Source organism: Silurus meridionalis, chromosome 17, assembly GCF_014805685.1.
Source record: "Silurus meridionalis isolate SWU-2019-XX chromosome 17, ASM1480568v1, whole genome shotgun sequence".
Lineage (NCBI taxonomy): Eukaryota > Metazoa > Chordata > Actinopteri > Siluriformes > Siluridae > Silurus > Silurus meridionalis.
Window position 1 is genome coordinate 24,944,758 of NC_060900.1, and position 11,452 is coordinate 24,956,209.

Below are 11,452 nucleotides of genomic sequence, written 5' to 3' on the forward strand. Positions count from 1 at the left end.
GATGTGAATGGCTGCTCTCACCATATGGCCACGCGGTCTTTTGGGTACTCCAGGCGGTCGATGCAGCCCAGGAAGTGCGGCAGGCTGTGTGCAGAGTTCCGAGCCAACACCGCGATCATCACCCGCGGCTTCAGCACCGCGGATTCCGGATGCACCAGTTCCAGATCCAAAAGCGCATCCACCGACACGCACAGGAGCGCGCACTGGAGCGCGCACAGCACGCCGAGCCTCAGAGCGCGCGGCTCGGTCAACATGACTGCGGGAGCAGGGGCTTCAGCGGAGCTCTGTGAGGGGACCAAGGGACCGGACAGGGGGGCAAGAACAGAGCCTGTGTGTCTATTTACCTCTCCATGCGCGCTGTCCCTCCTCCCCCTCCTCCTCCTCCTCCTTTTTTCTCCTCCTCCTTTATTTCTACCTCACTTACCCACTCTTACACCTCTTACAAGCAGAACATTTCTGCATTTATCAATCATAAAATATATCAAATATTTAACATGATCGATCGTTTGATCCATAGGGAATAGAACAAAAACAGTTTTTGAAATACTAATGGACACGCCCTCTTTTAGCAATTGTATTCAGACCACGCCCCCTTACAACTGTGAATCGCCTCCTCCCCCACAAAAAAAAATTGGATTGATTTATTTCACTAACATAATACAATTATTCAAACAAAGCAATCTAAATAATACAATAATCAATAATGTCATGTATTATAATTGTATTTAAACATTCATTTGGAGCTTTTAATGAGAGATTACAGATTTATTACAGTTTTTTCTCAGTTGTTTTGGAGCGTTTTTTAGAATCATCCTTTATATTTGTACACCAGTAAATTCATTTCTCAAAACAATTTATATAAACAGAACAATATTTTGGATTTCTTGCAAAAGCCTAACTTTTCCCAAAAAAAACTTAGTTAATCCCTCAAATAAACATTCATTCCCATCAGAATGAAAAGTTTCTTTGTCATTGTTCACAAACAACAAAATGTTTAGTGGTGTTGTCAGTGTGACGCTGCACATGGATTTTTTTATATAAACTATGGTTTGGATCACAGAGACTGAAAATGCACAGCATTTTAATTTCTTTTGTGCAGCATCTATAAATATCAGCAGCACAAATGTAATTTTTACTGTACAAGTGTGCGTTTGTTTCTTAATTGTTCATCCATTTTCAGAATGTATAATTCTTCATTTTGTTCATTCTGTATTCACTCTCCAATCGAAGGTTCACGAGATTCACCTTTGACCTGTTTTAGAGAACTGGTTGATTATTGGTTGATCCGATGCCGTTCACTCGCCTTCATTAGTGACATTCAAGATTCATCTGCACATTTCATCAATTTAACACAATTACAGTAAAAAAGTACAATAGAAATGTTAGAGGACAGATGATGACAACTGGTTTAATCATTTTGCATTTAATGACTTATACAATGAACTGATGCTGAGATGTTTTGGGGGTTAAAACTGTTCAGGTGAAACCAGTATAATATTTTTTGATCAAAGCAACAAGAAATGTTTTTATGATGAGCACAAATGACTCAATGATGTGGAGGTTGAACAAGTAGTTTTGAGAATTTCATTTCTGATCTGAGAAACTGCTCCGAATCAACTAAGAAAAACTGTAACAATGTTTATTTTCTGGACAGTTACTTTATACTTAATCTGAAAAAAGATAAATAAAAACAGGTCGTTGATTCTGAGCTCCAACACAGCAACATTGTGGAACCCCCATTCTTATTGGTGTTCAAATACTTTTGTTTAGATAGATAGATCGATAGATCGATAGATAGATCGATAGATCAATAGATAGATAGATAGATAGATAGATAGATAGATAGATAGATAGATAGATAGATAGATAGATAGATAGATAGATCGTAAGACGTGCCAAATCAAATATGCGGATCACAAATCAGATAAAGATCCAGATGATGTGGCGACCCCTAATGGTAGCAGCCGAAAGTAGAAGAAGAAGAATTATAGTAATAATAATAATAATAATAATAATAATAATAATAATAATAATAACAATAATAATAATAATAATAATTACAAATTTTTTAGATCATTGGTCATTTATACTTTCTAAAGAAAAAAGAAATAGTTTTGAAGCTCTGTAAGGTAACATATGAGTAAGCAGCTGCATTAATTTATTGAATTTGTTTAAACTTGACGTACATTTCTCTCTCTCTCTCTCTCTCTCTCTCTCTCTCTCTCTCTCTCTCTCTCTCTGATGTTCTTGTGTCGTGCAGACTCAGAGCGCCCTCTCATGGTCAAAGAAGCTCTGCGTTATACATGAGCAGGGTGTGGAGCACGTGCATATTCTGCCATGACGCCCATTTTCACCCATCCATCCATCCATCCATCCATCCATCTATCTATCTATCTATCTATCTATCTATCTATCTATCTATCTATCTATCTATCTATCTATCTATCTATCTATCATCTAGGGTTGGTTGGTTGGTTAGACAGACAGACAGACAGACAGACAGACCCTTATCCCAGGGGGGAAATTCATGCATTGCAGCAGCATAAATAATAAAAAGTACACTACACACATTTCCACAAGCAGATCGAGGTTAAGAACCCCACATGACACACACACACACACACACACACACACACACACACACACACACACACACACAAACCGAAGTAACACTGGTAATTTACAAAAAAGCAAAAGCACCCATGTATCCTGGGGGTTGCATTGTAGTGGCAGATCAACAGCCACAGCTTTGCTTTAGCCCCAACACCACCAAGTTAACTACTGTAATTATCTCTGCTCCAGGGGCACTGCATCATGGCTGACCCTCTGCCCTGACCCCAGCTTCCTAACAAGCTGGGATAAGCAAAGAGCAGCTGCAGCATATATGAGACCAATAAGTGCTTTTGCTAAATTTTCTTGCTCTGTCTCTTCGATTTCCAATGACAACATTCACATTTCTACTTCGGTATTATTTTTTTGCTGGAAACCGAAAACCATGAATGTTTTATCCAAAAACAATCACATACACATATGCACGTGAATACAGCTGCTAAAATCAGATTGCGTTCACCGTTAGTTATTTTTGAAATCCTCTGTCACAGTAAGAGATGTTTCGAACGTTCCCTGCGACAAAAACAAGTTTTTAATCTGAAAACAATTCAATTTTGAATGTCAGCAATCTTCCTTCAAATCTATTTATCATTTATTTCTGAGAGGCACCAAAACTAGGGCCTGTGAACCAAAGTTGGCCTGTGTTGACCTTTGATTTGTTTAGATCCCCCCCACATGTGGATCCATTCCAAAACACCAGCACCCTGAGGTCCTTATGTTAATCTCTGGAGATTTTAATCATGTTACTCTGTACACAACACCACCTGCTTTCTCCCAGTACAGTATGTGGAATGTAAAACCAGGGGAAATGGGACTATTGCTTTACTGTATGACAATGTATAGGACACCTCCCCTCTGCCTGCTCCCCCCACTATTTGTAGCACAGAGGAGAATGTCTGTCTGTCTGTCTGTCTGTCTGTCTGTCTATCTATCTATCTATCTATCTATCTATCTATCTATCTATCTATCTACCTACCTACCTACCTACCTACCTACCTACCTACCTACCTACCTACAGTACAGACCAAAAGTTTGGACACACCTTCTCATTCAAAGAGTTTTCTTTATTTTCATGACTATGAAAATTGTAGAGTCACATTGAAGGCATCAAGGGCTATTTGACCAAGAAGGAGAGTGATGGGGTGCTGCGCCAGATGACCTGGCCTCCACAGTCACCGGACCTGAACCCAATCGAGATGGTTTAGGGGTGAGCTGGACCGCAGAGTGAAGGCAAAAGGGCCAACAAGTGCCAAGCATCTCTCGGGGAACTCCTTCAAGACTGTTGGAAGACCATTTCAGGTGACTACCTCTTGAAGCTCATCAAGAGAATGCCAAGAGTGTGCAAAGCAGTAATCAAAGCAAAAGGTGGCTACTTTGAAGAACCTAGAATATGACATTTTTCAGTTGTTTCACACTTTTTTGTTATGTATATAATTCCATATATAATTCCACATGTGTTAATTCATAGTTTTGATGCCTTCAGTGTGAATCTACAATTTTCATAGTCATGAAAATAAAGAAAACTCTCTGAATGAGAAGGTGTGTCCAAACTTTTGGTCTGTATCTATCTATCACAATGCCATATACTGTATGGGAAGTGAAAAAAGGGAAAAATGCCTCTGTTTTCATTTCTAATTTAACATTTAACCGTTTAAATTTTCTGTTTTTATTTTTAAGACTATGCATGAATTTGCCTATTTGCTGTACATGCACTTTAAGGTGATGCTTTGTGACACTCAGCGAACATCTAATTATAGAGAGATCGAGGCAGTGGCATTTGACGAGAAGAAATCATCCAGCTGTTCTGGTAGAACACAGTATTTGTCATCATTATGAAACAAATGGTGGTGAGAACATTTACTTTTTATCCCATGGCCCTTAAAATTAATTTAGATGTTTGGCACTAGGACAGCGTTTGTCCTTCTCCAATCTATCATTTACAAATAGATTTTATTATAATCATCTCCGTTTTTTGCATTAATATAAAGCCATTGTGACATATAAGCGTATATTGGAGTCACACCTCAATTCAAATTTATTTTCATGATCAGATTATTTGCCCAAACCCAGGCGGAAATGTTTTGCACTGTTCATGATTTAAAAGGAAAAAAGGAAAAAAGTATAAAATTGTGTTTTATGATGGAAAAATGCCTTTGAGTCATGACAGGAAGGAACTCATTTTCCAAGTCTGAGTCTGAGTCTGGGTCTGGTACTGTCCAAACCATGCTCTCATATCTTCAAACATGTACACACACACACACACACACACACACACACACACACACACACACACACTCACTCACATACACGCACTCACGTGTTTAAAATGAATGATTTTGTGCGGATGATATCCTCAGCTTCTTGGCTGACATGAGAAGAACGTTGTTGTGGTCTTCAGCTTTGATGTGTCTCCACCTTATATACCTCAAGGTCTGATGTGTTGTGCATGCCTGAGATGCTTTTTTGCTGGCCCCGGTTATAGAGAGGGATTATTTGAGGTAGTATATTCTTAATGTCAGCTCAGACCAGCCTGCTCATTTCACATCTGGTCTCAGTAAGCCTGCAGACTCTCCACTAACTAGATTCTCTTCGTTTTTCACACCATTTTATAAAAACAGAGTGTGAAAATTTTAGAAGTTCAGCATTTTCTTAAAAACTGGGTTTCAACATCCAAAACACAATTAAAGTCATGAGGCTCAGTGGTTAAGGTGCTGAGCTACTGATTGAAAGATTGGGAATTCAAGTCCTGTTATTGCCAAACATCCACTCATGGGCCCTTGAGTAAGGCCCTTAACCCTCTGTATTATATTGACCCTGTGCCCTGACCCACTGTGCTGTAATGAATAAAGAATATTCACTTTTTTTTATTTCTGATGAACACCAGCTGAAGCTTTTGACCTGCATCTGGATTGTTTTGCATTTCATTGCTTTCACATTGGATGATTGGATAACCAGCACCGTGATTATTTAAACAGCAGAAAATAAAATAAATCATCACCTTGTGACGCAGCGGGAAAAAAAAGCACATGAGATTGCCGTGCCTCTCCTGTTGTCCTCCTTCGCTTTCTTCATATTCAGTCGTGAAATGTTATGTTTGTTCTCAGAGGAACTGTGTTGTAACGCTTCGGACAGTTTAATGGCTCGAAACCACTAAACCACTTCTGCTTTTCTCTCGCACACACACTCAATGTTTATCTTCTGACCATCCGCAATACCAACATCACGACACCCCAGAGAACAATACGCCATTGATTTGTACTTTACTCCTTTTATAATACAAAGTATTCAAGTACAAGACACTCTCTGTTATGTGGATATGAAGGGGAACATTTTGACATTTATTTGCTGCTTTTTTTTAAATACACTATCCATAGTGCAGATATGTTTTTTTAACCATTATCCTGTAATGGACACTGATTACTGATAATAAAGTAAAGGAAAAAAAATCCTTGACTGTTTCAGTGTTCACTTTATGGAGACAAGTATTGGGACACCTGATTGTTCCAGCCATACATGGTTCCTCTCCGAACTGTCTTTGGGATGACTTTTTCCACGATGACTGCACCCCAAGCCTTCTCGCCTCGTCTACATCAGTACCCGACTTCACTAACTGGTTGTATGAGCCCAAATCTCTACAAGCAAAATCTAGTGGAACATCTTCCCAGAAAAGTGGGAAAGGTTCTGTACATATCTCACCTTTCGCACCACGACACTTTAAACTCTGGACTCGCACAGCACAGTGCACTTTATATTTTATACCACACCATACCGCACACGGACACTTTACACCACACCATACCATACCGCACACGGACACTTTACACCACACCATACCGCACAAACACTTTACACCACACCACACCATACCGCACACGGACACTTTACACCACACCACACCATACTGCACACGGACACTTTACACCACACCATACCATACCGCATACAAACACTTTACACCACACCACACCATACCGCACACGGACACTTTACACCACACCACACCATACCGCACACGGACACTTTACACCACACCATACCATACCGCACACGGACACTTTACACCACACCATACCGCACACAAACACTTTACACCACACCACATCATACCGCACACGGACACTTTACACCACACCACACCATACTGCACACGGACACTTTACACCACACCATACCGCACGGACACTTTACACCACCATACCATACCGCACACGGACACTTTACACCACACCACACCATACCGCACACGGACACTTTACACCACACCATACCGCACACGGACACTTTACACCACACCATACCATACCGCACACGGACACTTTACACCACACCATACCGCACACAGACACTTTATGGACAATCTAAACCACCTTAAATTATTTATTGTTTACTGTTGTTTACTGATTCACTGTTTACTGCCATAAGCATTTTTTGTATATACATCTTTTTCTCCCATATATATATATATATATATATATACACAGTGGGGCAAAAAAGTATTTAGTCAGCCACCAATTGTGCAAGTTCTCCCACTTAAAAAGATGAGAGAGGCCTGTAATTTTCATCATAGGTACACTTCAACTATGAGAGACAAAATGAGGGAAAAAAAATCACAAAAATCACATTGTCTGATTTTTTAAGAATTTATTTGCAAATTTTGGTGGAAAATAAGTATTTGGCCAATAACAGAAGTTCATTTTAATACAGACAGAGATCAAATGTTTTCTGTAAGTCTCCACAAGGTTTTTACACACTGTTGCTGGTAGTTTGGCCCATTCCTCCATGCAGATATCCTCTAGAGCAGTGGTATTTTGGGGCTGTCGCTGGGCAACATGGATTTTCAACTCCCTCCAAAGATTTTCTATGGGGTTGAGATCTGGACCTTGAAATGCTTCTTACGAAGCCACTCCTTCGTTGCCCGGACGAAGTGTTTGGGATCATGGTCATGCTGAAAGACCCAGCCACGTTTCATCTTCAATGCCCTTGCTGATGGAAGGAGGTTTTACTCAAAATCTCACGATACATGGCCCCCTTCATTCTTTTCTTTACACTGATCAGTCGTCCTGGTCCCTTTGCAGAAAAACAGCCCCAAAGCATGATGTTTCCACCCCCATGCTTCACAGTAGTGTATGGTGTTCTTTGGATGCAACTCAGCATTCTTTCTCCTCCAAACACGACAAGTTGAGTTTTTACCAAAAAGTTCTATCTTGGTTTCATCTGACCATGTGTCATTCTCCCAATCCTCTTCTGGCTCCCACAGTTGATTTCTTCACACCAAGCTGTTTACCTATTGCAGATTCAGTTTTCCCAGCCTGGTGCAGGTCTACAATTTTGTTTCTGGTGTCCTTTGACAGCTCTTTGGTCTTGGCCATAGTGGAGTTTGGAGTCTGACTGTTTAAGGTTGTGGACAGGTGTCTTTTATACTGATAATGAGTTCAAACAGGTGCCATTAATACAGGTAGCAAGTGGAGGACAGAGGAGCCTCTTAAAGAAGACGCTACAGGTCTGTAAGAGCCAGAAATCTTGCTTTTTTGTAGGTGACCAAATACTTATTTTCCACCATAATTTGCAAATAAATTCTTTAAAAATCAGACAATGTGATTTTCTGGATTTTTTTTCCCTCATTTTGTCTCATAGTTGAAGTGTACCTATGATGAAAATTACAGGCTTCTCTCATCTTTTTAAGTCGGAGAACTTGCACAATCTGTGGCTGACTAAATAGTTTTTTGCCCCACTGTATATATATCTTTATATCTTAATATATTCTTCTATTTTATTTTATATAGTTTTTATACTTTATTTATCAGTCTTCTTTTCTTTGTATATTTTTCTCCCCATCCTATTCCCTCATGCCGGACCGTCGTAAAAAGCATTTCACTGCATGTCTGTATGTATGTGTATGTGACAAATAAAATTTGATTTGATTAGATTTTGGAGTGGAGATTATCATAACAGCAAATGGAGACGAAATTTGGAATGGGATGCTGACAAAAGCACATATCATTACCGTTAGTCGTCTGTAAACGTTTGTGCATTTTAGCCCACAGGCATTGGTCGAAGAGCCAGACACCAATGCAGGTTGTGTTTTTCGCATGCTGAGATGCTTTTTTTGCTTACCACAGTTATAAAGTGTGATTATTTAAATAGGTTCTATTTCCTTCCTGTCAGCTTAGACCTGTCTGGCTGTTCTTTCCTAGTCTGTCTCTACAATCAAAGTGTTTCAGCATGCAGACTCTTCACTCACAAGATGTTTTCCGCGCTATTCCGTGATTGTGTTGCGAAAAAATTCAAGAAGATCAGAAGTTTCCAACCAACTCCAACCAGCCCACCTGGCACTAACATCAATGCCACACTTCACAGGTCCGAGAGCTCAGACCTTTCCTTCACGCTGATGTTTGATGTGAAAATCCGCGTGATCGTATGTGTTGCTATGCTGATACATGATTAGAAGAAAACTGCATATTGATTCCAGTGGATGGGTGTTCCTAATAAAGTGGACGGTGAACGTATAGTACACTTTACGACGTGGATACGGAGAAAGGGAGGAAGTGAACGAGGAAAGTGAAGAGAATGGAAGAGAAATAGAAGATGAACAAGAATGTGGGACAGAGTTGCTGGTTTCAGAATAATAGTGCTATGAACTCATTGCTGGCATTCTACATACACACACACACACACACACACAGCTCCGGTGAAACACAATAACCACTGTATTAGCCCCCAGAGCAGAATAAAGGCCACTGGTTAAACCACACTCACTTGCTCTGTGTGTGTGTGTGTGTGTGTGTGTGTGTGTGTGTGTGTGTGTGTGTGTGTGTGTGTGTGTGTGCGCTGAGGGGTCAGAACAGGCCAAACTCTAATGAGGCAGCTTTCACATAGAGGGGATTTAATGACTCTTACCTCATGCTGAAAAGAACACAACCTTCATTATATTCCGGTCTCATCCCAGCAGTCATCTTAATATCTTCATCTCCCTCTTTCTCTTTCCTGAGAGCTTCACAAGCATACAATATGAACAAAAGTATCAGGAAACCTGATTGTTCCAGCCATATTTAAATCCCCCCCAAATTTTCACCACAAACTTGTAGGCACACAATTGTATAGGACGTCTTTGGTTGTGCTAGCATGAAATGTCCACTTTATTTGAACCAGCAGAACCAAACGTATTCCAGCATGACAGTGACCCTGTGCACAAAGCCAGCTCCATGAAGATATGCTTTACATGGGTATGGAGTGGAAGATCCCCTGCTATAGATCTCAAACTCTTTTGAACCCACTGAGAACACTGCACCCCAGGCTTCCTCACCTCACCTACATCAGTACCTGTCTTTACTAATACCCTTGCGGCTAAATGAACCTCTACAAATCTCCACAAAATCTGGCGTGGCATCTTCCCAGAAGAGTGGAGCTTATAAACAGGAAATGGCGACTCAATGTGGAATGGCGTGTTTAAAAAGAACACACCAATACTTATAATCCGGTGTCTACAAAACTTTGTCCATACAGTATATTTATCAATACATCGAAATGTATATCTGAAGAATATTTTGTAAATTCTTTTAATTATAAGTGTTTTTATTTTATTTCTCCTAAACAGTCCCTGCAGAAACGCTGTTTAACCAGCAGAGGGCGCAAAGAGGTCAAGAACACATCAGTGCTCCTCCCTACATGATCTAAGACAAATGATCCAAACAATTGAAAGATGAAAGACACAAAGACAGAGATAGACAAAAAAAAAACAATAGATGATAAGTGATACTGAGAAAAATATATAGAGAAGGAGAAGGAAGAGAATGGAAGTGAGAGATGGATACAGATATACAGACAGAAAGATAGATACAGCTTAAGACAGACAATCTTGGAATAGAGACCGAGAGAAAAAAGAAATGTCTGAGAAGAAAAAAAAAGAAGATAAGAAGTAGTGATACAAAAAGACACCCCAAAACAAAACAAAAAAATGGAAAGGTGGAGAAAAATAGAGAACGATTGATTTGAAGTACAGTACCAGTGCAACTAAGTGCAAATAAGTGCAAACCAAATGGAATGACATGTCATTGGAAAATGCTGTGGTAGCCATACTGGTTAAGTATGTCCTCATTCACCAACAGTGTCACCAGCAAACCTTCACACCATAACACTCCTCCTCCATGCTTCACAGGAATTACCACACATTTAGGAACCAAATTCAGACTTCAATCCAAAGGACAGTGTTCCATTGATCTAATGTCCATTCCTTGTGTTTCTTGGCCCAAGAAAGTCTCTTCTGCTTGTTTTTCTTCTGAAGTAATGGTTTCTTTTTCCACAATCCGACCATGTAGACCTGACTCACGCAGTCTCCTCTGTCAAATGGAATCCGAGAAGAATGTATGTAAATCAAAGGTTTTGGAGGCTGGGAATTCTAATAAGCGTCTAATATCTTCTGCAGCAGAGGTAGCTCTTGGTCTTTTTTTTTTCTGGGATGATCGTCGTGAGAGCCTGTTTCATTGTAGCGTTTGATGGTTTTGAAGACTGCACTTGGGCACACATTTAGTTTATAGTGTTTAGTTTTTTTGTAGAATGTATTAAATTAAAAAGGAAAAAAAAGGAAAAACTTTGAAAGAGACAATGTGTCCAAACTTTTGATTGATACTGTATAAATAAATATATTGAAACAGAGAGACAGAATAAAAACAGAAACATAAATGAGGGGAAAAGAATGAAGAGAGGGACAAAGAAAGAAATAGAGACAAATGTGAAGAGACCAAATAAGACAGGGAGAAAGACGAGAAAGAGAGAGCGTGAGAGAGAGAGAGTGAGAGAGAGAGAGATAGAAAGAGAGTATAGAATAAATCACCAAAAAAAGAGG

General features: G+C 39.8%; 1 protein-coding gene across 2 annotated transcripts in view; it reads right to left on the reverse strand.

Moving 5' to 3' along the window:
* colgalt2b (collagen beta(1-O)galactosyltransferase 2b) overlaps positions 1-5,740 on the reverse strand; it is a 38,152-nt gene extending 32,412 nt beyond the window's left edge. Inside the window, exons 1-2 of one of the 2 annotated variants that reach the window (XM_046872426.1) lie at positions 5,609-5,724; positions 22-284 (exon numbers count right to left, since the gene is read on the reverse strand). In XM_046872426.1, coding sequence (XP_046728382.1) covers positions 22-284; positions 5,609-5,638 — 293 coding nt within the window. In that variant the 5' untranslated portion in view covers positions 5,639-5,724. Of the gene's footprint in view, positions 1-21; positions 285-5,608 lie in introns of both variants that reach the window. The other variant, XM_046872427.1, reaches the window with a different exon arrangement.
* Positions 5,741-11,452: the final 5,712 nt, after the last annotated feature.